Source organism: Delphinapterus leucas, chromosome 7 (assembly GCF_059928025.1).
Source record: "Delphinapterus leucas isolate spDelLeu-1000000601 "Yukka" chromosome 7, BTC_Dleu_Yukka2, whole genome shotgun sequence".
In the NCBI taxonomy this organism is placed as follows: Eukaryota; Metazoa; Chordata; class Mammalia; order Artiodactyla; family Monodontidae; genus Delphinapterus; species Delphinapterus leucas.
In genome coordinates this window covers 16,073,212-16,093,657 of record NC_143135.1, presented here as the reverse complement: position 1 = coordinate 16,093,657, position 20,446 = coordinate 16,073,212, and the positions used below count along the sequence as shown (strand labels likewise).

The window sequence follows — 20,446 nt, the reverse complement described above, 5'->3', positions numbered from 1 at the left end:
GAAAAGGTGCTTCCTTATCTGCAGTGGTTTCTGCTTTGTTTTTTGCAGTATTTTAATTCTAGTAGATCCTCAATAACTTACACCACTGAGACACCATCGTGTGGCTGTTAGCAATTAAGCAACCTGATGAATTAAGAATGTTGTATCACAGAAAATATTACTTGACTTGTTTATTTGGATATTTGTCATAGCAAACTAGAAATGTGCTGAAATATGAGCATCGTGAGTCTTCATTATGGAACTTCAGCAAATATTCTCAATGTACCTTCCAGTCTTAGAATTGTTCCCCAAGTCCCCAGAAAATGAGAGAGTAACCAGGGTTTGGTTTTATGTTTGTTTCTGTGTGCAATTAAGCGCAGCCCATTTTGTCCTTCTGCTTCATATAACAGAGTTGTCATGAGTCTGGCTGTGCCATGGAAACTGGTTTGACGTCACTAATTCTGCTTAGATGGGGGATTAGCGCTAGACAAAGTAGTTGATTTTAAAGGCGAGTCCTTTGTGCCTCGTGGTCCCAAATGTTCATCTCCATCTCTATGTAAAGAATAGATACTGTATACAGTACAGGGATTGAGACAGCTCTACAAGTGTGTTATTTGTGATTCAGACAAAACTAAGTCGAATATCATTATCCTTGGAGAGAGGGAGAGAGACTTTTATGCTGTTGTGTGTGTGTGGGGGGGAAGGTTTTGGGGAGACAAACCTTCTTCGTAGCACAGTGTTTTTGTGGAAGGGGTGTTTTCTCTACTGTTATTTTGGTGCAGTGATAAATGCTATCCTTTTAGTGTTTACTTAGATCTAGTGCATTCTCGCTTTATACTTTGTTGGTGTTGGATTTGCTTTCATGCATTTTAGAGTGCAAATGTGGTGTTTTGAATAAAGTACTTTCCAATTCTGACTTTTCACTAACTCAAACTAACTCTACCCCCTAGAAATTTTAAATTAGGGTAGAATATTTAAGAAACAAAAATCTCACTTGCCTCAAGGAGTAAACAAAGCACATGCTTGCATAATTGTAGCATATTTGACTATTGGTCTGTATCAATTTTGCAACCAGGAAAAAGGTTTTTATTATCTTTAAATAAATTTTCCTGTATTGAAACCATTGCTTTGGTGAGTGAAGTTTTAGGAATAATTTTGGTGAGGTCAAGATTTAATTTTTAAAATGTTTTTGATAACATTTAAACTTTAATTTTGGAAGACTTTTAAATTGTATTTCATCTGTGTGGAAGGAAATAAAGAATGTAAGATTTTTGTTCAAGGGCACATGCAGCCACCTCAGCCAATTTGAGTATCATCCAGCCCATAATCCCGCTGATAAAACCAGCAGTGTGATAGGTTACAGTGAAAAACAGCATCTTCTACAGCTACTTCAAATTGGCTTTTCTTCACTTGCTGTGAATGAGTGAGGACATAGCAATTCCTGGTTACATGAGAAAACATTAAAATAAAGCACTACCTAAACCTACAAGGATGCTTGGGGCTCAGGATGGGGTGCAACTTGTCAGGATTTGGGGTTACTTCTCAGAAAGCATATTGTATTGCAGAAGATACAATAGCTTTCTTAGCTTCTACTTGATTGGGATCTGCCCTTAGCTTAAAGGTGACACATTCCAGTATATCATAAATATATTTCACTTTCTCTTTCTCTTTTTTAATAGATTTATTGAGATATATTTCACATATCATAAAATCTACTTATTTAAAGCATAGAATTTGATGGTTTCTAGTATATTCACAGAGTGTATCATCACCATGATCTAATTTGAGAACATTTTTAACACCCTATAAAAGATAAAGATATTTTACGGGACTTCCCTGGTGGCGCAGTGGTTAAGAATCTGCCTGTCAATGCAGGGGACATGGGTTCGAGCCCTGGTCCGGGAAGATCCCACATGCCTTGGAGCAACTAAGCCCATGTGCCACAACTACTGAGCCTGCGCTCTAGAGCCTGCAAGCCACAACTACTGAGCCCACGTGCCACAACTACTGAAGCCCGTGGGCCTAGAGCCCGTGCTCTGCAACAAGAGAAGCCACCACAATGAGAAGCCCATGCACCACAACGAAGAGTAGCCCCCGCTCACCGCAATTAGAGAAAGCCCATGCACAGCAAGGAAGACCCAACACAGCCAAAATAAATAAATTAAAAAAAAAAAGATATTTTATATATCATAAATTAATAGTGTATTAAAAGTCTCAGTAACCAAGGTGGTTTTTAACCCATTTCAATCAAAGGAATGTCTCACAAATATAGATAAAATGAAATTACTAGATACTCATTGCTAATTCACCAGTTTTTACCTTAGAGTAATTGGGTTCTAACTCCTGATAGGCATTCTTACTCTCTTAAAATTTAAAAAGAAAAGCCTTTTCTGTCTGTGTGAGAGAGGCAAGCAAAAACTACAAGAATGGTATAATTAATACATTGACTAAATATTTCCAACTTTCTTCAAAACCGTAATATAACAATTTAAAATTTGAGATTTGATTTCTATGTCCAGCGTGTTAATGGATTTCGCCACTTAGGAAAGTGTATATAACTATTACTAATAAGAACTTCAGTTCAAAAACAGAAACAAAAAACAACAGCTCGTTTTCAGTGACTCATTAAGCGGAGGGTCCAGACTTCATTTGATGGTTGAAGTGGCATCTCGCCTAGAGGCTGGCAGATGGACTGGGTGACCTTTGGGAATTATTTCTTTTCAGATTTCTGTCTAAAATAACTTAGATGCCATTTAGTCATGTTTCTTTTATTATTTTGTATAAGAGGAGTCTGTATCATCCTTTTTTAAAAATACTTAAAAATTAGGCCTTAGGAAGTAAATTCAGACCAAGAATAATGAGAAACTAAATTGAAGGAAAGGAACCTCATCTAGAGGGCAGGACGCAGGTGGGGCAGATTGCAGTAGCTGAATAAGGGGACCAACCCCCTGAGAAGAATGGATTTGAGGGGGAAAAGCTGGCTGTTAATTCTGTCTAAAATTCCTAAAACCCTAACCTCACACTTTATGCAAGCCATATACGACTGCTGACAACTTGTATGTTTTTACAGCATTGCTTTCCTCAAACTAATTTTCATTTATTTGTAGAATGAGTAACTCCTGGTAACTTTCTGACTTTGAACTTTCATTAGTCGCGAAAAGTTACAGTAGAAATTGAGCTTTGCCTCTTGGCAAAAGAATATGGTTTGATGAACTACAGAGTCGCATGATTTTAGAGTCAACTCTACATTTAGTGCCTGAGAGCAGGCATTCATGTAAGTACCTGTTACATGCTCAGGACCGTGCAGAGTATTTTGAGGAAAAGTGTAAGATAAGGGCTCTGAGGTCTAGAAGCTTATGGTTTTTTTGAGGGAGAAGAATGTTTATACTCACAGAATGATTAAATATGACAGCATGATAGTTTGTGGTGATATGCCAAATTAAAGGCATACAAGGAGTATGAGAGTGTTTTTAAGAGTAAGAATTCTTGGTGCTATGGCCAGAGAAGACCTCAGAGAATAGAAATCAACTGGAGGAGACTGAAGATCTAATCTGGTCATGCCCCTGATTACTAAGACTGAGAAATGAGCTAATTGCAAAGAAGAGCTATTTTTATTTGATTGCGTTATGCCTCTTTCACTGACCAAGCATGTCACGTGCTGATGAAAGGCAAGGAGAGATGTGTGTTAGAAAAACAGCCAGGATATTCTGTTTCAAATAATTAGATATCTAGATCTGTAATTTATAAACAATCATACATATGATTTCATTCTGTTTACTTGCATCTTCCTTTTTAGATCTAAAGGGGCAATTCTGAACATCTCCTCTGCCAGTGGCATGTACCCAGTTCCACTGTTGACCTTGTACTCTGCAACTAAGGTGAACAATTTTTTAGTAAATTGTGTCAGAATAAGAATAACGAATACTTTTCAGTCTGAGAAATGGGCATGGAACTTTCTTGAAGTTCTAGCCTTAGCAGTTTTCAAATGGACAGAGAAGAAAAGGAAAATAACCAACACTAGTTTCAGAGGAGCCAGAGCTGGAGATACACTAACTGGTATGAACTTTACAAATGAGGCACCAAGATCTCAGATCTGCAGATGCTTTTTTTCTCCCAGTAGTTTACTGGTTTTAAAATTGGTATTTGTACTTCCCAACAAGGAGCTGGTCTGGGCCAGTTAGCTCAGCTGATCGGAACATAACATAAATGAGTCTAAGAATGGGGATTTGATTCATGAATGACTCAGCATACAGCTTAAGTGCCATGTCCACAGAGCTTAGAAGGATCGCAGCTAGTCAGCACATAGATACATAGTATGCACAAGATAGATGGGGGAGTGTGAGCTTTTGCCACATTCTTCAAAGTTCACAGATATTTATTGCCACTTCTGAAGTGAGACAAGAATTTTCCAGACCTCTCTGTAAGATGCCATAATTTTATACCACATCACCATTCACCTCTTCACGTTACTACTAGGACAGTAATTTAGAATGCATTTTGTACTGCCTGCAGGTCAATAGCATCATTTTCAAATATGTTGTTGAAGCATAGGATACATCTCTGACATAAAAATGACCATTGGGATGCTGAAATTAAACAAGCTTTTAGGGGAAAATGAACAAAATAAAATGCACAATAAGAACTTGCAATATGACAGGAAAGGAAAAGAGCAAAACGCCTGCCCTCTTTTTCACTTTGTCCCCTGGAAAAACTTAAAGTGACTACACACTGTATTTTGAAAAAGCCTGGCTCCGCCCCCCCCAGCCCTGCAATCTGCTTGCTTTCTATAGATCTGAAACATGCAGTAGGCATGTTTAAAATGAACACCATGTTTCTTGAAGCGACTGGTGAACTTCAACTTCTTCTTGCCTGTTCTGCTCCACGGACACAAGACTGTCGCAAATTAGGACCCTAGCAGAGTCATCACTGATACTCTGCATTTCAAGCCTGAGGTTGGGTCCACCTTTGTAAAAAGCGGCACATTATATTTTACAAACAGATTTAAAGTTGTTCTATTGGAAGAAGATGGGCTGTCACGTTCACCTCTACACTTCTTGGATCTTGCCATCCCAAAGGACCAAGAGGACGCTTGCTCTTTTCTTCTCTTTACTGACAACAAAATCCCCATAGAACAGACTTGAACAGAATTCATACTGTGTTTCTGTTTGAATGGCAAGTGGGGAGGAGGAACGCATCCTTTGTTATATAATAAGACGTTCCTTCTCGGAAAGTCATTTTCTGAAAAAAGAAAAGATAAGAGCCTTTTCCAGTTAAATCAGAATTTGATCTGGATATTATATTTGGTAAGAGAACACTTAATTTAGTGGCAGATAAAGAAAACTTGAGGTTTTGAAGGTTTTTTTTTTAAGGTCTCTTCTGCATTTGAAATGAAAAGAATGATTAGAAACTCTAGTGTTAAATGGTTAGTTGATTATTTTTGTTTCCATGGCTACAGATCAGGCAGATTGATGTAATATGTGTGTTTGTGTTGTCACTCCCACCCCCTCCCAGGCTTTTGTAGATTTCTTCTCTAGATGCCTCCATGAAGAATATAAGAGCAAGGGCATCTTTGTGCAGGTGAGTGGAGTTTGTCTCAGTTAAGTATCCCTGTTTTTGTGTGGTTTCCACAGCAACTGTTGCTGTCTTGGCAACGAAAGAAAATCACATTCCTAAGTAAGTGAATGTGACGTTAGCGTACCATTAAAGACATGGTTTCTTTTCCTTTATGCACTTAAGTCTAGATTTTAAACAATTTACTAGAATTTTTAAGTGGTAATACCTAAAGTAGAACTATGCAGCATAAACAGTTGGTGCATAATAATTGTAAGTTCTTACGATCTTATTTTGAGAGAATTAGACTGTCAATATCTCTCAGCTGCCAGGTATGCGAGGAGTGCCATGACTATTCCAAAGCCTCTGTATAATAATCACAAGAGAGGAGAGAGCTGAATAAGACTGAGTTTTACTAGCACGAGGGTGACTGCATACAACAGGATGATATAGGTGTGGTAGTGATCTTTTACTTTTTTTTAGTTGTGGTAAAATATACATCACCGAAAACACCATTTAAATCACTTTTAAGTATGCAGTTCAGTGGCATTAAGTACATTGACATTGTTGTGCACCCATTACTACCTTACATCTCCAGGACTTTTTTCATCCTCCAAAACTGAAACTCTGTATTCATTAAACAATAACTTTCCATTTCCCCTCCCCCCAGCCCCTGACAACCACATTCTACTTTCTGTCTCTGAATTTGACCACACTAGGTACTTCCTGTGAGTGGAATCCTACAGTATTTGTCTTTTTGTGACTGGCTTATTTCACTTAGCATAATGTCTTCAAGCTTCATGCATGTTATAGGATGTGTCAGAATTCCCTTCATAATTCCGTTGCGTGTATATACCGCATTGTGTTTATGCATTCATCTGTCGATGGACATTTGGGAGGCTTTTTGAGACCCTGCTTTCAGTTCTTTTGGATATGTACCCAGAAATGGAATTGCTGGATCATATGATAATTCTTTTTGTTTGTTTTGAAGAATCGCCTTACTGTTTTCCATAGTAGCTGCCCTATTTTACGTTCCTACCGGCAATGCGTAAGGGTTCCAATTTCTTCACATCCTCAGCAATACTCGTTATTTTCTTTTTGTTTGTTTGTGTTTTATAGTAGCCATCGTTATGAGTGTGAAGTGGTATCACATTGTGGTTTCAATTTGGATTTGCATTTCCTCAGTGATTAGTGAGGTTGAGCATCTTTTCAAGTGTTTACTGGCCATTTGGCTATCTTCTTTGGAGAAATGTCTATTGAAGTTCTTTGCCCATTTTTCATTGGGTTGCTTGCTTTTTATTTTTGAATTGTAGGAGTTCTTGATATAGTCTAGATATTAACCCTTTATTAGGTATATGATTTGCAAATATTTTCTCCCTCTCCGTGGGTTACCTTTTCACTCTATGGATAGTGTCCTTTGATGCTCAAAAGTTTAAAATTTTGATGTAGTCCAATTTATCTATCTTTTGTTTTTGTTGCCTGTGCTTTTGGTGTCATATCCCAGAAATCATTGCCAAATCAAATGCCATGAGGCTTTTCCCCTGTTTTTAAAAAAATTTTATTGAAGTATAGTTGATTGTCCCCCCATGTTTTCTTTCAAGAGTTTTATAGTTTTAGCTCTTACATTTAGGCCTTTGATCCATTTTGACTTAATTTTTATAGAGACCTTTGATTTTATTATGTAGCTAACAGATACAATGCTGTGAAACTACAGTACAAAATACAAGAGGAAGCAAATGTAGAGGTTTTTATGGGTGTCAGTCTCAAATCAGCTGTTGGCTCAACACAAAGAAATAATGGTTCACAGTATTTCCATGATTAGGCACATTTTTAACAATGTCTTGGGAGAGGTTGCAGTTCTTACCCCTTTCCTGCTCCTGTCCACGACCTGCCCCCACCTCTTCACACATCCAGTGTTCATTATGGCTTTTAATTCTGTGAGCCTAGTATTTTCCTTTTTGCACCCTGAAGCCTCAAATGATCAATCATAACAATAATAGGTAATATTTGAGGGGATACTTTTCGGGAACAATGCTGAGCACTTCATATGTATCCATGTATTTCATTGCATCTCATAATGATCTTATAAGATGGTGTTGATCATCATCATCTTTAAATTTATGGAAGTTGGGGTTCAGAGAGGTTAAGCCACTTGCTCATGTTGAACTGGACTCAAGTCCAGGTCTGTTTGGCACCAAAGCCTTTGTTCTTAACCACTGGGCTACTTGCTCCAGGCCTTCAGGACAGCACTGAAGACTCATTGGATCCATCTGCTTAGGCAGCCACGAACCAGAAGCTGCTGGGCCGTTTAGTTCCACTTCCTCCCTTATATCTTTAGGGTAAATGTTTCCTCGTCTTCCAGGGTCCGTTTAGAGCCCGCTTCCCCTCAGTCCTTACCTGAGGTATCCCCCAAGGGATCCTTCGATGTCATAGCCCTTTGGTGTCATTCCGATTTGCAGCTCCACATAAATATAGGGTACCCTGGGGAGGACAGGGTTTTCGAGAATCTTGAATTTTATACGGAGCTACCATACGCTCCCTTTTCCCGCTTCCTTGACACCAGTCACTTTAATGCTAATAGTTTGAACCTGCTACGTAGCATGTGTTACATTTTGGTAACAGGAAATCAGTCAAGCACTCGGGAGGTCAGGCATCGTGTGCCACACAATGTGGTGCCATTTTCTCATTCTGATGAATCTATTATATTCACGCTATTAACTTAACAATTTTTAAACACTACTGAGAGCAAGCAGGAATCTTAAAGGTCCATTGGTGGGTGACCCAGAGTCAGTGTGACCAGAAGCTGCAAGTGCTTCAGTGACAAAGGGAGTCTTAGGCCTTGTGAGTATAGATGATCAATTTCTCAAATTCTGTGAACAGACAAGACTGTTTGGTCTCGCACTTTCAGGTCTGGTTTCCCTCAAAGATCTTTTCTGCATATGGTCTGCCTATTGATCTGCTGTGACTACTACAAAAGCACGTTAGCATTTGTTTCCTGAAATATTTTACTTTGACAAATTTTTATTTTTTCCTAATAATGAATTACAAATGATGTAATTTCATTGATCATTCTCTTCCTTCATAGGAATTCATTCATGGTTTAAACTTAGAATGAATTTGGTGAAAAAACAAAAACTGAAATGTTTGTGAGGAAAAATACAGTTGTTATTTCTGTGTGAACACATCAGACTCTGAAGTAGAAGAGAATCTCATGTTAATTCTGACCAAAGGGATTAAAGAAGAAAAAAATCTGGCCTAAATGAAGCTCAGTTAAAAAATTACTGGTTTCTCTCTGGTGGTATGTTGTGTCTGCACGTTTTTTTGGACTAGGAGTATTTATCAGCTAGTTTTCCCTTCCACTCCATCCCACATACTGTTTCCTGGGTGATCTTATTAAAAACAAGTCAGATGACGTTGCTTTCCTTCAGTGTCCTCCAGTGGCCACCCGTCATGTTGAGGATTGAATTCAGACCCCACGAGGCCATTGCCTCTTGCCATTCCATCACGCCACCCTGCGTTCCGAGCAGAGCGGACACTGTAGTGTCCAGTGCATGCTCTGCCCTCTGCGGTGCCCCTGACTGGCTCCTCTGCTGGCACGCCTTTGCCCCCACTCCTCTGCAAGTCTCCTCTCCACATCTCCTCCCTGTCCCATTCGCACCGGAGCCTGCAGCCCCTGCCTGTCTTTCAAGGCTTCAGCCTCATTTCACCTGCCCTGGGAAACCTTATCTTGGCCGCTGGGCACTTGTGGTTACACCTTCCCTTCTGCTCTCTCATTCCTTATTATATACCTCTGCCTGATACTCTCTGGCCCAGGACCCCCCCACTCCAGTGTATTCTTGAGAACAGACTTTTTATCATGTTTGTCTCTGTGTTGCTAATGGCACGTGTAATGCGGGGCACACCAGAAACCTGCCATTTGCTGGCATCACAGAGGACCCTGGCTACGAATGGCCATGCTTGGTGGTACACAGTCCTCTGTTTTTAAGGCCTTTTGAGCTTCTTCTGTGGCTCCCATATGCCTCTGGTCTTGAATTTTCAAACTCTATATCTAGAGGGTTTCCAAGCTGATGCTATGATGCCAAAATTCAGTTTCTTCTAATCTTTGGAAGGCAAGTGCTCTTTTTAGGTCTACCTCCATGTGAAGATACAACAGATTGCTCTTTTGGGAGAGGAAGAGAGTATGGTTTTCAAATCCCAGCTCGTTTTATATTAATTCCTTGTTAATATTTTTTTCTTTGCTTTTTTTCTCTCCCCATCTTTCCCTCAACTTCTTTCCTGTAATTTTGTAAGAGCATTTAAAATTTTCTTCATGAATTCAGATTTGCTAATATATAAGCATTTCCTGGAAACACAAATAAATAGTAGTAACAACATGTGATATAAACGTCCTAGAGGTGAATTTTGACTCTGTTGATGTTTGAATAGAGGATAAGAAGTACATTCTTGTAAATCTCATGGAAGGTGTGCTCTGTTGGTGAGAATGATCTGTTCTCATTCTTACCCTGTAACTAAAACCCAATCAAAATTATGCCTCTTTCAAAGGGCCAAATCCAAAGAGCTCTGACTGGCTAGTTGGTGGGCCCCAGTACCGGGTTCTGTCTCTTAATACTAAGCAAGTAAGAAATAGCTGAAACTAAGATGACATCCTAAAACTATACTCCTTGAACTCTTATTCTGTAAAACTTTCACAGGCCGCCTTGTTTTTTTTTTAAACTTTTTATTTGGAAATAATTTCAAATCTATAGAAAGCTTGTAAAAATAAGAATAGTACAAAGTACACCCCAATATTCTTTACGCAGATTCACTTATTGTTAACATTTTACTCCATTTGTTTTATCATTGGGAAGTGAGTTGCATATATCATGTTTCTTTACCTCCAAATCCTTTGGTGTGTATTTCCAAAGAATAAGGATATCCTTATAAATAATCACAATATAGTTACCAACTTTAGAATTAACATTGATGTAGTATTTTCATCTAACCTACCATCTGTATTCTAATTTCTGACCTCATAGTATTCTTTTTTTTTTTTGCCACACTGCACGGGTTGTGGGATCTCAGTTCCCTGACCAGGGATTGAACCCGGGCCACAGCAGTGAAAACCCAGAATCCTAACCACTAGCCCACCAGGGAACTCCCCCCTCATAGTATTCTTTATAGCATTTTTTACCCTCCTGTAAAGAATTCAGTCTAGGACCAGGTATTATATAGTTCTCCTGTCTCTTTAGTTTCCTTTAATCTGGAATACATCCATAGCCTTTCTTTGTCTTTTATGACATTAACATTTTTGAAGAGGACAGTACTCCTCTGCTCTTTTTTTTTTTTTTTTTTTTTTGCGGTATGCGGGCCTCTCACTGCTGTGGCCTCTCCCGTTGCGGAGCACAGGCTCCGGACGCACAGGCCCAGTGGCCATGGCTCACGGGACCAGCTGCTCCACGGCATGTGGGATCCTCCCAGACCGGGGCACGAACCCGTGTCCCCTGCATTGGCAGGCGGACTCTCAACCACTGCGCCACCAGGGAAGCCCTCCTCTGCTCTTTTTAATCACACATTTCTCACTTGGGGTTTCTCTGATGCTTCCTCATGGTTAGATTCAGGTTATGCTTCCCTGGCCAAAATGACATATGTGACATTGTGTCCTTCTCAGGGCATCACATCCAGAGACACATGATATCCATCTGCCCCTTATTGCTGATGTTGATTTCGACCCTTCAGTCAAGGGGTTACCCAGTTTCTCTGCTGTAGCGTTACTGTTTTTTTCCCTTGCACTAGTAAGCAGTCTGTGGGGAGACACTTTGAAAACCATGCAGATGTCCTGCCCCCCTCACAGTTTCCCCTAGATTTAGCATCCAGCAATGAATGACTCTTCACAAACCTGCCTTATGAAGAGCTTTTTGATGGTAAAGAATTCATGAAGCCCTGGATATTTACCCATTTCAGAGTAAGAAGTCTTAGCTCCCTCAGTCCAGGCTGTGGTTTTATTTAGACCACATTGAATACTGGTGTGCTTAGAGGCGGTGAGGAAAGGATGCTGAGCCTAGAGTCAGCAGACGAAGGTTTTAGTTCTGGTATCACCCCTCAGTGGTCTAACCCGCAGAAAGCTGCTTCATTACCTTGAGACTCAGCCTCCCCCTCTAGCACGTGGAGACACATGATAATGCATATATAAATAAAAACATTGGAAACTCTGAAACATAAGCATGAAGTAAGGAAAGAAACTTGCATTTATTGACTATCTACAATATGCCCCTTGTCTTCACCTATTTTGTTATCTCATTTAAGATAGGTGTTAACCTAGTCCCATTTTACAGACAGAAAGCCAAGAATCAATAGGAATCATGTAACTTGCCTAAGGTCAGTGAGTGCCTGCCACTGGCCAGCTCTTCAGCCAGGCAGGGAGGAAGCAAGTGAGTAAGACACGGTTCTGACCTCAGGGCACCCGCAGAGAGAGCCAGATATTTAAACACATTACAACGACAAGGGATAGTGAGTCCAAAACCAGAGGTGTATATTTTGTTCCATGTTTCTTCAGTCAAGAAATACTGAGCGGGAACTACTAGGGAGGTGGAGATGCAATAACAAAAAGACAGACGAAGTCCCTGCTGTGGCAGAGTTTATATTTAGTGGGAAGGAGACAGACAATAGCAAGCAAACGAACACGTGAATGTGATTATTTTACACAGTGATCCGCTCTATGAAGGACCTAAAGGAGGCTGCTGTGTTGGGTAATGTGGGGAGGTATGGGGAATTTAACCATCTGGATTGACCGTGAGGGTTTGAATAACGCCATGATCTGTGCTCTTTCTGCCGTGCCCTCCTGCTTCTCCCCGGAGTGTTACTCTGCACCATAGTTTTCTTCCTTGGAGCTGCGAAGCCAGGTCTCTGGAAATGCTGTCAACAAGGAGATCATTTGCTAACTGAAACCATCGCATGAGGTTTAGTTTGCCTGACCTTTTACCAGAGGAGAGGTGAGGACACAGGTGGAGACCCCCCCCACCCAGACCCAGAGAAGGCGGGTGTAGGTTTCAGCCGGTCTGGCCTGAAAACGAAGGGGGCTTCTCACTCTTAGCACAAAGATTACAAAAGAATATTTACCATAATGGAGAAATTCTTTGGGCCCCGTTCTCTTAAAGTCCTATCTTCCAGTGCTTTGTTGCTTTTTGGTCATGAGAGTTGGTGGTTTTGCTAATTCGGTTAAAAATGTAGTTTTTAGTCAGAATAAATTTAGAAAACAAATCGGACAAATTGAGATGAGGGAGCAAACAAAATTCCAGTTTATTTTGTTAATGAAAGTAGATATTCCTCGTTTGTATTTTGTTAAAACATTTTATCGCTTAGAGTAATCATACAGATCTACTGGGCTTCAAAGAGCTAGAAAGCTAAACACAGAAAAATTCACATCGGGACTGAAAACATAAGTCCTCATCCATCTTTCTTGTTAATTGCCAAGGACAATAAAAGAAGGTAATGGCGTGTGTCTTTAGTGCAAATGGAGTCTAAATACAGAGAACTATAAAGCAACAGAAAGATTCTCACAGGAAATATTCATATCTAGTCAACTGCACCAACTTTGAGAAATGGCTGAAGAATAGTAAAATTAGTCCTGTTGGGATCATTGGACCCAGACCACTTCCAACTAGGTGAATCCTCATTTTTGTCAGTGATAATGGCTTTTTTCCTTGGCCTTTTACAGCAGTGTTATACCACAGGAACTAAAAACCTAAGATGTCCTTTAGTCCTTCAGACCACATTAAATCTGCATCCAGAAAGGACTCAGATATCCAGCTGGTTACCACAGTCATTTTCTATAGAAAATGGTGTTCTTACCCCTCTTACAGGATATAAAAACTCAGCCAAGTTTTTTCTTTCTGAATTCATTCTGAAAATTATAAATATTAGAAAACTTAGAAAAGAATTCTAATACATACCAGAGTTTAAATCTCACACTCTTTAACTGACAATTTTCTTTTCAATCCTCATAGTAATAGAATAGGGAAGATGCTATATCCCCCAAGGAAGAAAATAAAGCTCAGTATTTTGCTCACGATCTCATGACTAGTAAGTGGTCAAGTGGAATCTGAATCCAAGTCTGTGATTTCAAAGCCGAAGTTTTCTCCCCCCACCCCCCGTATCCAGCTTATTCTTTCTCTTACACCGCAAATTCAGTCCATCAGGGAATCTCACCGACTTTAGTTGACCCTTTAAACACATCCACTGTCTGACCACTTCTCATGACTGCCACCGTGATCTCTTGCCCTGGACCTTTTGCAGCATCTTCCTATGTGGCCTCCCTACTCCCACCCCTGCTTATAGCCCTCCCCCCCACCCCAGTCTGTGGTCTCTTTAAAGCATAATCCAGGTCGTCATACTCCTCTGCTGAAAATTCTCCTGTGGCTTTTCATCTCTTTCAGAGTAAAACCAAGAGTTCTTGTGACCCACCGTGTTCTGACTGCAGATGTTCCACATTAGCGTGTGCCCCACACACACACCCCACTATTTCTCTGGCCTCCTTGCGGTCCTCAAACCCTCTGAGCACACTCACACCTCAGGCCCTTTGCACTTGCTCTTCTTTCAGTCTAAGGCTCTTTATCCAGGTATCTTTTTGGCTTGCTCTCTCCCTTCATTGAAATCTTTGCTTATATGTGACCATATCACATACATGTCACCGTTATCCCAGAGGCCTTTCTTGATCACCTGCAGGAACAGCCTCCATCACCTCTACCCTTTACTCAGGTTTATTTTTCTTCTTCCTTTTTATCATCACCTGCCAATATTGTAGACATTCTTTTAACCATTTGTTTGTAGGCTGTGTGCACCAGCCCCCCTTTCCCCCCACTAAAATGTAAGCCTAGTAAGATCAGGGACTTTGTCCTTGTCCATAACTGTATTCCGAGTGCCTAAAACAGTGTTCTAGTAGGCTCTCAGGAAAGACTTGTTAAATACATGCTGTTTTGTGAGCTAACACTGTTTTCCCTTTTGTCCTTTGAATGTTAACATACGAATTCCACATATTTGGAGGCAGGTCATTTGTAAGATTATCTGCCAGCCAGTGTTGATCAAGGATTTTTTTTGTGTAGAGCACAACATTTTAACTCCTTCATTTTGGGCTTAGGTGCTAAGGTTTATACCTAATGTTACTGTGGGGCCTTTGCTCATTGCCATGTTATCAGTGATCTCTGTTCCATCAGAGTGATTCCTTTTTCCTAACATTTTCTAGTAAGGCCAAGGGTTTCTACCAATGAGATAATCAAGGGCCCTTTTGTGGAAGTGCTCATCTTGTGGTCTGCAAGTGAAATAATACAAACTCCAAAACTAGGCTCTATGCGCACAGTTATTCAGATCCTGAAATGGAGGATGAATATACAGACTGAAGGAGAAAAGATTCCCTGAAATGCTTCATAGGAGCCTCAGCCTCTGCCTTAAGAATATGTGCTGACTTCACTGGTGAACTTAGTGCTCATAAAAGGCAGACTATACCCCGTCTTGAGAATTCCATGTTGTGTAAATAGACTGGAGCCTGGCGTTCTCTGGACCCATGTTTCCCAAAGCATGGGTGTGAGTTGTCCTGGTCATTTTTAAATTTGAGAAGGCATATTTAGTACACAGATGACAACATGAAAGATGTGCTACTACATGAAGTTAGAAGGTTCAGTGTTTGATTCTTGAATATCTGCCATGCAGCCCTGGGCATCCGTCTTTCTCTTGTTCTGTGACATTAAGTTGTAATAACCTTCTTGTTCCTGAATCGAGGCCCCCTAAACTGTTCCCTAAAGACCAGATACCTCAGCAAGCTACTCAGTGGGTGAGAAAAAAAGATACCAAGTTTGTTTCCAGGGATCTTTTCAATAGGCTGAGCAAGGACAAAAAAGCTTTGCTTTATGGGCTGGTTAATTATTTTCAGTTTGGGATTCTAAGTGCAAAGACCAGGGCACTTGCCTGCATGGGCAGCTGTCAAGGTTCACGCTGTTTCCGAGCTGGCAATATTTATAATGGCAAATTGTTGAGCATAAGAAACTTTTAAAAATTTGTTCTGCCCAAAATACTCCCTACGAAAGTATGGGTATCTTCTTGACCTGTTCACTGTAATGTTTCCCTGCGTAGACCGGAAAAGTGGATTAATTATCATTTATTGGGTTTTTGTTTAACTGTTTAAGGATGTACCTAGATGACATTTTGACATATAAGATAAAGATATTTCTTTAAAAAAAAAGATATTTCTTTACTTTTACGTAACTTGAAATTCTCCTTTTAAAATTCTGAGTAACTAAGACCTATAAGTTTGCCTTTGTTTAGATAGATAACCTTGCTTAAGCTCTAGAATATCTAAAACTGTGGTTTAAACTCTCATGCTACACTGTCAGCTTCCTCCTGTCATTAATTTTCTGGGCAGCAGCAGTAGAAAGGGACCCCAGTACTATATTCAGTGCTGTCCATAATGAAGTGTTCTGTTGCTAATTCATTCAGTAGATCTTAGCACTCCTACTACATGCTAGGCAATGGCAGTGGCTAAGCATTGGCAATGTAATGGTGAATAGGACTGTGTCGTCACAGAGCTTATGCTCTAGAAATCGATACTGTCGGTGATTGGATTTCGTTTTCTGTACTTAAGTTTAGCCTTCCTTCTGCCACTGCTTCACACATTTCCATTGTTTGAACCGTGCTGGCTGAACTACTGCAGTTCCATGAGAACATCCTGCTCTGTCTCCTTTTCTTTGCCCCTGCTGTTCCCATTACAAAATGTTCTTCCCTTATGTGTTACCTGGCAAATTCCTCCACATTATTAAGACTTAGCTCAAAAGTTATTTCATCTCTGAATCCTTTCCATCCTCTGCTAGGCCACGTTAGCTGCTTTGATTTTAAACCATTGTAGAAATAAACACCCTTTCCAGAATAGAATGTACATGCGTCTGTTGTCCCCACCTCAAGAGCCAGGACCTTCTCTAGACTAGCTGGATGGTTTAGCCGAATGATGAGTTTGTTAACTTGTGGCACCATCAAGTGGTTCAGCCAAGCAGTGCGACTTCATTCTTCTGCAAAATCAGAACAGTCTGATTTATGCCACATAGAAAAGGAGGGGGGATTAGAATACCTAATTATATAATTGGAAGGTATAATGAGTGGACCACCTTTATGTTGAGAAGCTCAATACTGTACAGTACTCTTGGCAGGCTTGTGATCAATATATGGGAAGGTTTTTGTTTTTGTTTTTTAATCTTTATTTTTTTTTGTAGCCAGGAAACCTGGGTCATAGAAGTGTGATGGGGTGTGCTTATGGCCCTTCACTGTTGGAGTCAGAGTATATGCAAACACTCTCTTTGCTTTGTTTGCTGCTCAGCTTGAACAAACTTTTCTTTCCCTACCCATTGGCAGAGCCTCATGAGCTCTGCATTTCATGTTGTGTGTTAGTCTGGGATCTCTCTTTGGTTGGTGCGCTCATATACTGGATCCTTGCAGCAACGTGGGTTTAAAAATAAAGACCTGCTTGACCAAAAAAAAAAAAAAAATTACTTTTTAAGTGAGGAATAAGTGTAGAGTAATAATTCCAACACACAAATTCTCAAAAACCAAAAGTCACCTAATCAAAGTTGGCCCAGGTATTGAAGTACTTTGGGGAAGTTACTTTACTTAGTGTGGGTTTGTGGCTGCAGGGACTAAGAAGGAGAAAGTTGGAGAGTAACAGTGGTTAGTCCCTTGGGTTCATGGTTCTAACAGGTGGGCCGAAGTTTCAGCTCACCTGTTAAGGAGGGTGACTCATACTTGGGAATGGGAAAAATACAAAATAAAACAAAAGAGATATGGGAACTCCCCAGCTCTTGGCAGGAAGAAAATCTGTAGTTTGGAGTACATCTCAATTTTATTTCTGCCTTTAGTAATGAAGTTTTTGATTTTGACCACCATGTGTTGAAACAGATCCTCTTCCTTAATAGAAGTTTCATTGTAATTTATACCCTTTCCTTTCATACATGTCAGATAAACAGAATACATTCACTCCTTGGTGCACAACCATGCCCAAGTAATTTCAAACTACAGAAGGAACCGCTTGTGTCATGACTCAGGAGTCGTTGTAATAGTGTTTCCTTGCATTCTGTGTTGAAGCATATCCAAAATATAGCAAGCATAAGAAATAAAGAAACAGCTCCCCTAACCTAAAAGGTAATGTCCAGCTTTGTCATCCCACACCACTTCTGTGAAGTGTCTGTTAGTTACCCAAGCTGTTTCCATACTGTTATCCTGTCTTCCCACAACAGAGAAAAAAGAAAAAAAAAGAGTGGTGGTCCTGTTATCAATAGCAAAGTTTATAAAACTCAGAAGCAGAATGGTAAGAAACTAGGGAAGAAAAGTGGTAGCCCAAAGCTGAGAACATGAAATGTTTATTTTAGAGGGACCAAAACTGATAGAACAAGCTTAATAACCATAAAGTATGGAGGAAATTATTATTATCTCTTTAGGGGCATAAAATGTCAAAAATCTCCTATGTGGTGGTTCTGTAACTATTGTTTAGTCAGAGTAGAAAGCACCCGGCCCCAAATCTCTGCTCTCTAGATTTGTTTAATGCCTTCTTTTTAAAGACTCAAAAAGTATGTTTCTGCTTATCTTTAATACTTTCTGTAGTCTCAAACTCTGTTGTATTGACAGATTGTATTTGTTTGCGGTATGCGGGCCTCTCACTGTTGTGGCCTCTCCTGTTGCGGAGCACAGGCTCCGGATGCGCAGGCCCAGCGGCCATGGCTCACGGGCCTAGCCGCTCCGCGGCATGTGGGATCTTCCCGGACCGGGGCACGAACCCATGTCCCCTGCATCGGCAGGCAGACTCTCAACAACTGCGCCACCAGGGAAGCCCGACAGATTGTTTTTATACAACTTGTTTTATGCTATCGTTTGTTCTATCAAGGTAGCTTTTAGATAGCTGCTTCTCTTTTCTTCTCTTTCTCTAAAGATACAAACTTTAGATTTTTTCAGAATGTTTCTGCCACTAAGAGCAATCAAGCATCAGTGTGAATTGAGTTTGTGGCCTTCCTAATCAGTGGCATGTTTTTTTGGGGGGGGGTATGTTGCCATTCTAGAGTGTCCTGCCCTACTTTGTAGCTACGAAGCTGGCTAAAATTCGAAAGCCAACTTTGGATAAGCCCTCTTCAGAGACGTTTGTGAAGTCTGCCATTAAAACCGTCGGCGTGCAATCCCGAACCAACGGATACCTGATCCATTCTCTTATGGTATGTAGATTTTTAAGTTCCAAATCAGTACTTTGGTTTGGGGTTTTCTTTCCCATCGAGTCACAAAATAGTATGTGGTATATTAGCATATATACATTGTCTAGACTTACTAGCAAGGCATCTGTTTTCAACTGTACACCCAAGAACTCTAAAATCTACCTATAAATAAAAAAACAATATAGTAAAACATAAGATCATATGTTTCAAATGAGTTCAGATTGTAAGCCTTAATTGCATATCTCCCCATTTCTTTCCCTAGGCCTCAGTAATCTCAAGCCTGCCTTCCTGGTTGTATTTTAAATTGACCATGAATTTAGGCAACTCCACCCGGGCTCGCTATCTGAAGAAAATTAAGAAGAACTAAGCATTGGTAACTGTGTTGAGCAACTTGACCAGATGTTCCAGCCTAGGCATGTTTGCTGCAAGGCGCCCACCATCTCCAAATCTTCAGTTGTCATGTTAATTAACAGTTACTGATAAAGCTAAATGTCATAATTGAGAGGAAAGCAGAGTTGCTTTCAGGAGTTCCTGACATATATTCTGGATGCTACCAGGAGTTATTTTGAAATGTAACATAAATGCCTCTATCAAATAGATACAGAACTAACATTAGCAAGAACTGCTTACTAGGAAGGAACACAATTATAACAAATCACTGAATGATAGAGTCAGACGTAAGGGTTAAGAGTTTCATCTGGTCCAAAATGCCAATGATGATTATGCTTGTATTTTCTCTGAAACATACTTTAAAAAGTGACGGCCAGCTATCCTTTTTTGTTTTTAACACTTTGAGGGAGTGGGGATTAATTGATTTACTTATGGGAGGACACACTGCAATTTGCATAGCACTCTGTAAGGTTTTCTCAAAGTATGTCCTGGTTTGTACATTTATATGGAACTTTCCTTTCTCAAGGGTAGCTAATGACGTAAAAATAATGATGAAATACAGAGTTATTTTTGACACATGCCCACTAAAATATGCTTTCCTCTAATACGTATGCCTTCTCAGTTTAAATGTATGTAAATCCTGAATGCTATATGGTATGATTTATAAAGGTAAATGGGCCAAAATGTACATTGATGGGCTGCTCCATCACTGCCACTAAAACCCTGACCCAGCAAGGTGGCCTGCTTGGACCCCAGCTTCTTTGTTTCTGCACTGCACCAATACTGCTCACATATGTGACACTAGGCTACTCTTAGAACAATGATGATATTAGAGTAGTGGCATTATACTTTTAAATAGGTACCTATAGATATTGATACAATTAGTTTTAATAAAAGATGTTTTAACCATGGTGTTGATTGAAAATATATTCCTTTGGTGCTTGAAATTAAGCCTATTTTTGCACTGGTTTATTATAAATTAAGACTTTTATTCTGCTACATAACTTGTTTGGGGAACTTGCTAGGAAATTAATTCAATGTTGTGAAACATGCAACACAGAAGGTAGGTCAGTACCTAGGCTATGGTTCCCAGGCTCTGAGATTTAAGCATCAGGAAATCTGCAGATAAATAAATAAAATTTTTAATTGGGGTATTTAAGTGTTTCTAGCTTTTAAACTTGCCAGCTAAGGACATAAAACAAAAACAGAAAAACCCAAATTACCATCTGCTATTGGCATTATTATATAAAAGAAAAGACATTTTAGCATCCCCAAAATAGGAAGAACATAATCTCAGAATAAAGAATAAATTTAGC

The 20,446-nt window shown here is 39.9% G+C and overlaps 1 protein-coding gene across 3 annotated transcripts in view; it reads left to right on the top strand.

Annotated features, from left to right (window-relative positions):
• Positions 1–20,041, top strand: part of HSD17B12 (hydroxysteroid 17-beta dehydrogenase 12) — a 162,473-nt gene extending 142,432 nt beyond the window's left edge. For 2 of the 3 annotated variants that reach the window (XM_022592210.3, XM_022592211.3), the window contains 4 exons: positions 3,776–3,857; positions 5,491–5,556; positions 18,594–18,743; positions 19,003–20,041. In XM_022592210.3, coding sequence (XP_022447918.2) covers positions 3,776–3,857; positions 5,491–5,556; positions 18,594–18,743; positions 19,003–19,107 — 403 coding nt within the window. In that variant the 3' untranslated portion in view covers positions 19,108–20,041. The remainder of the gene's footprint in view (positions 1–3,775; positions 3,858–5,490; positions 5,557–18,593; positions 18,744–19,002) is intronic. The other variant, XM_089914910.1, reaches the window with a different exon arrangement.
• The last annotated feature ends 405 nt before the right edge of the window (positions 20,042–20,446 follow it).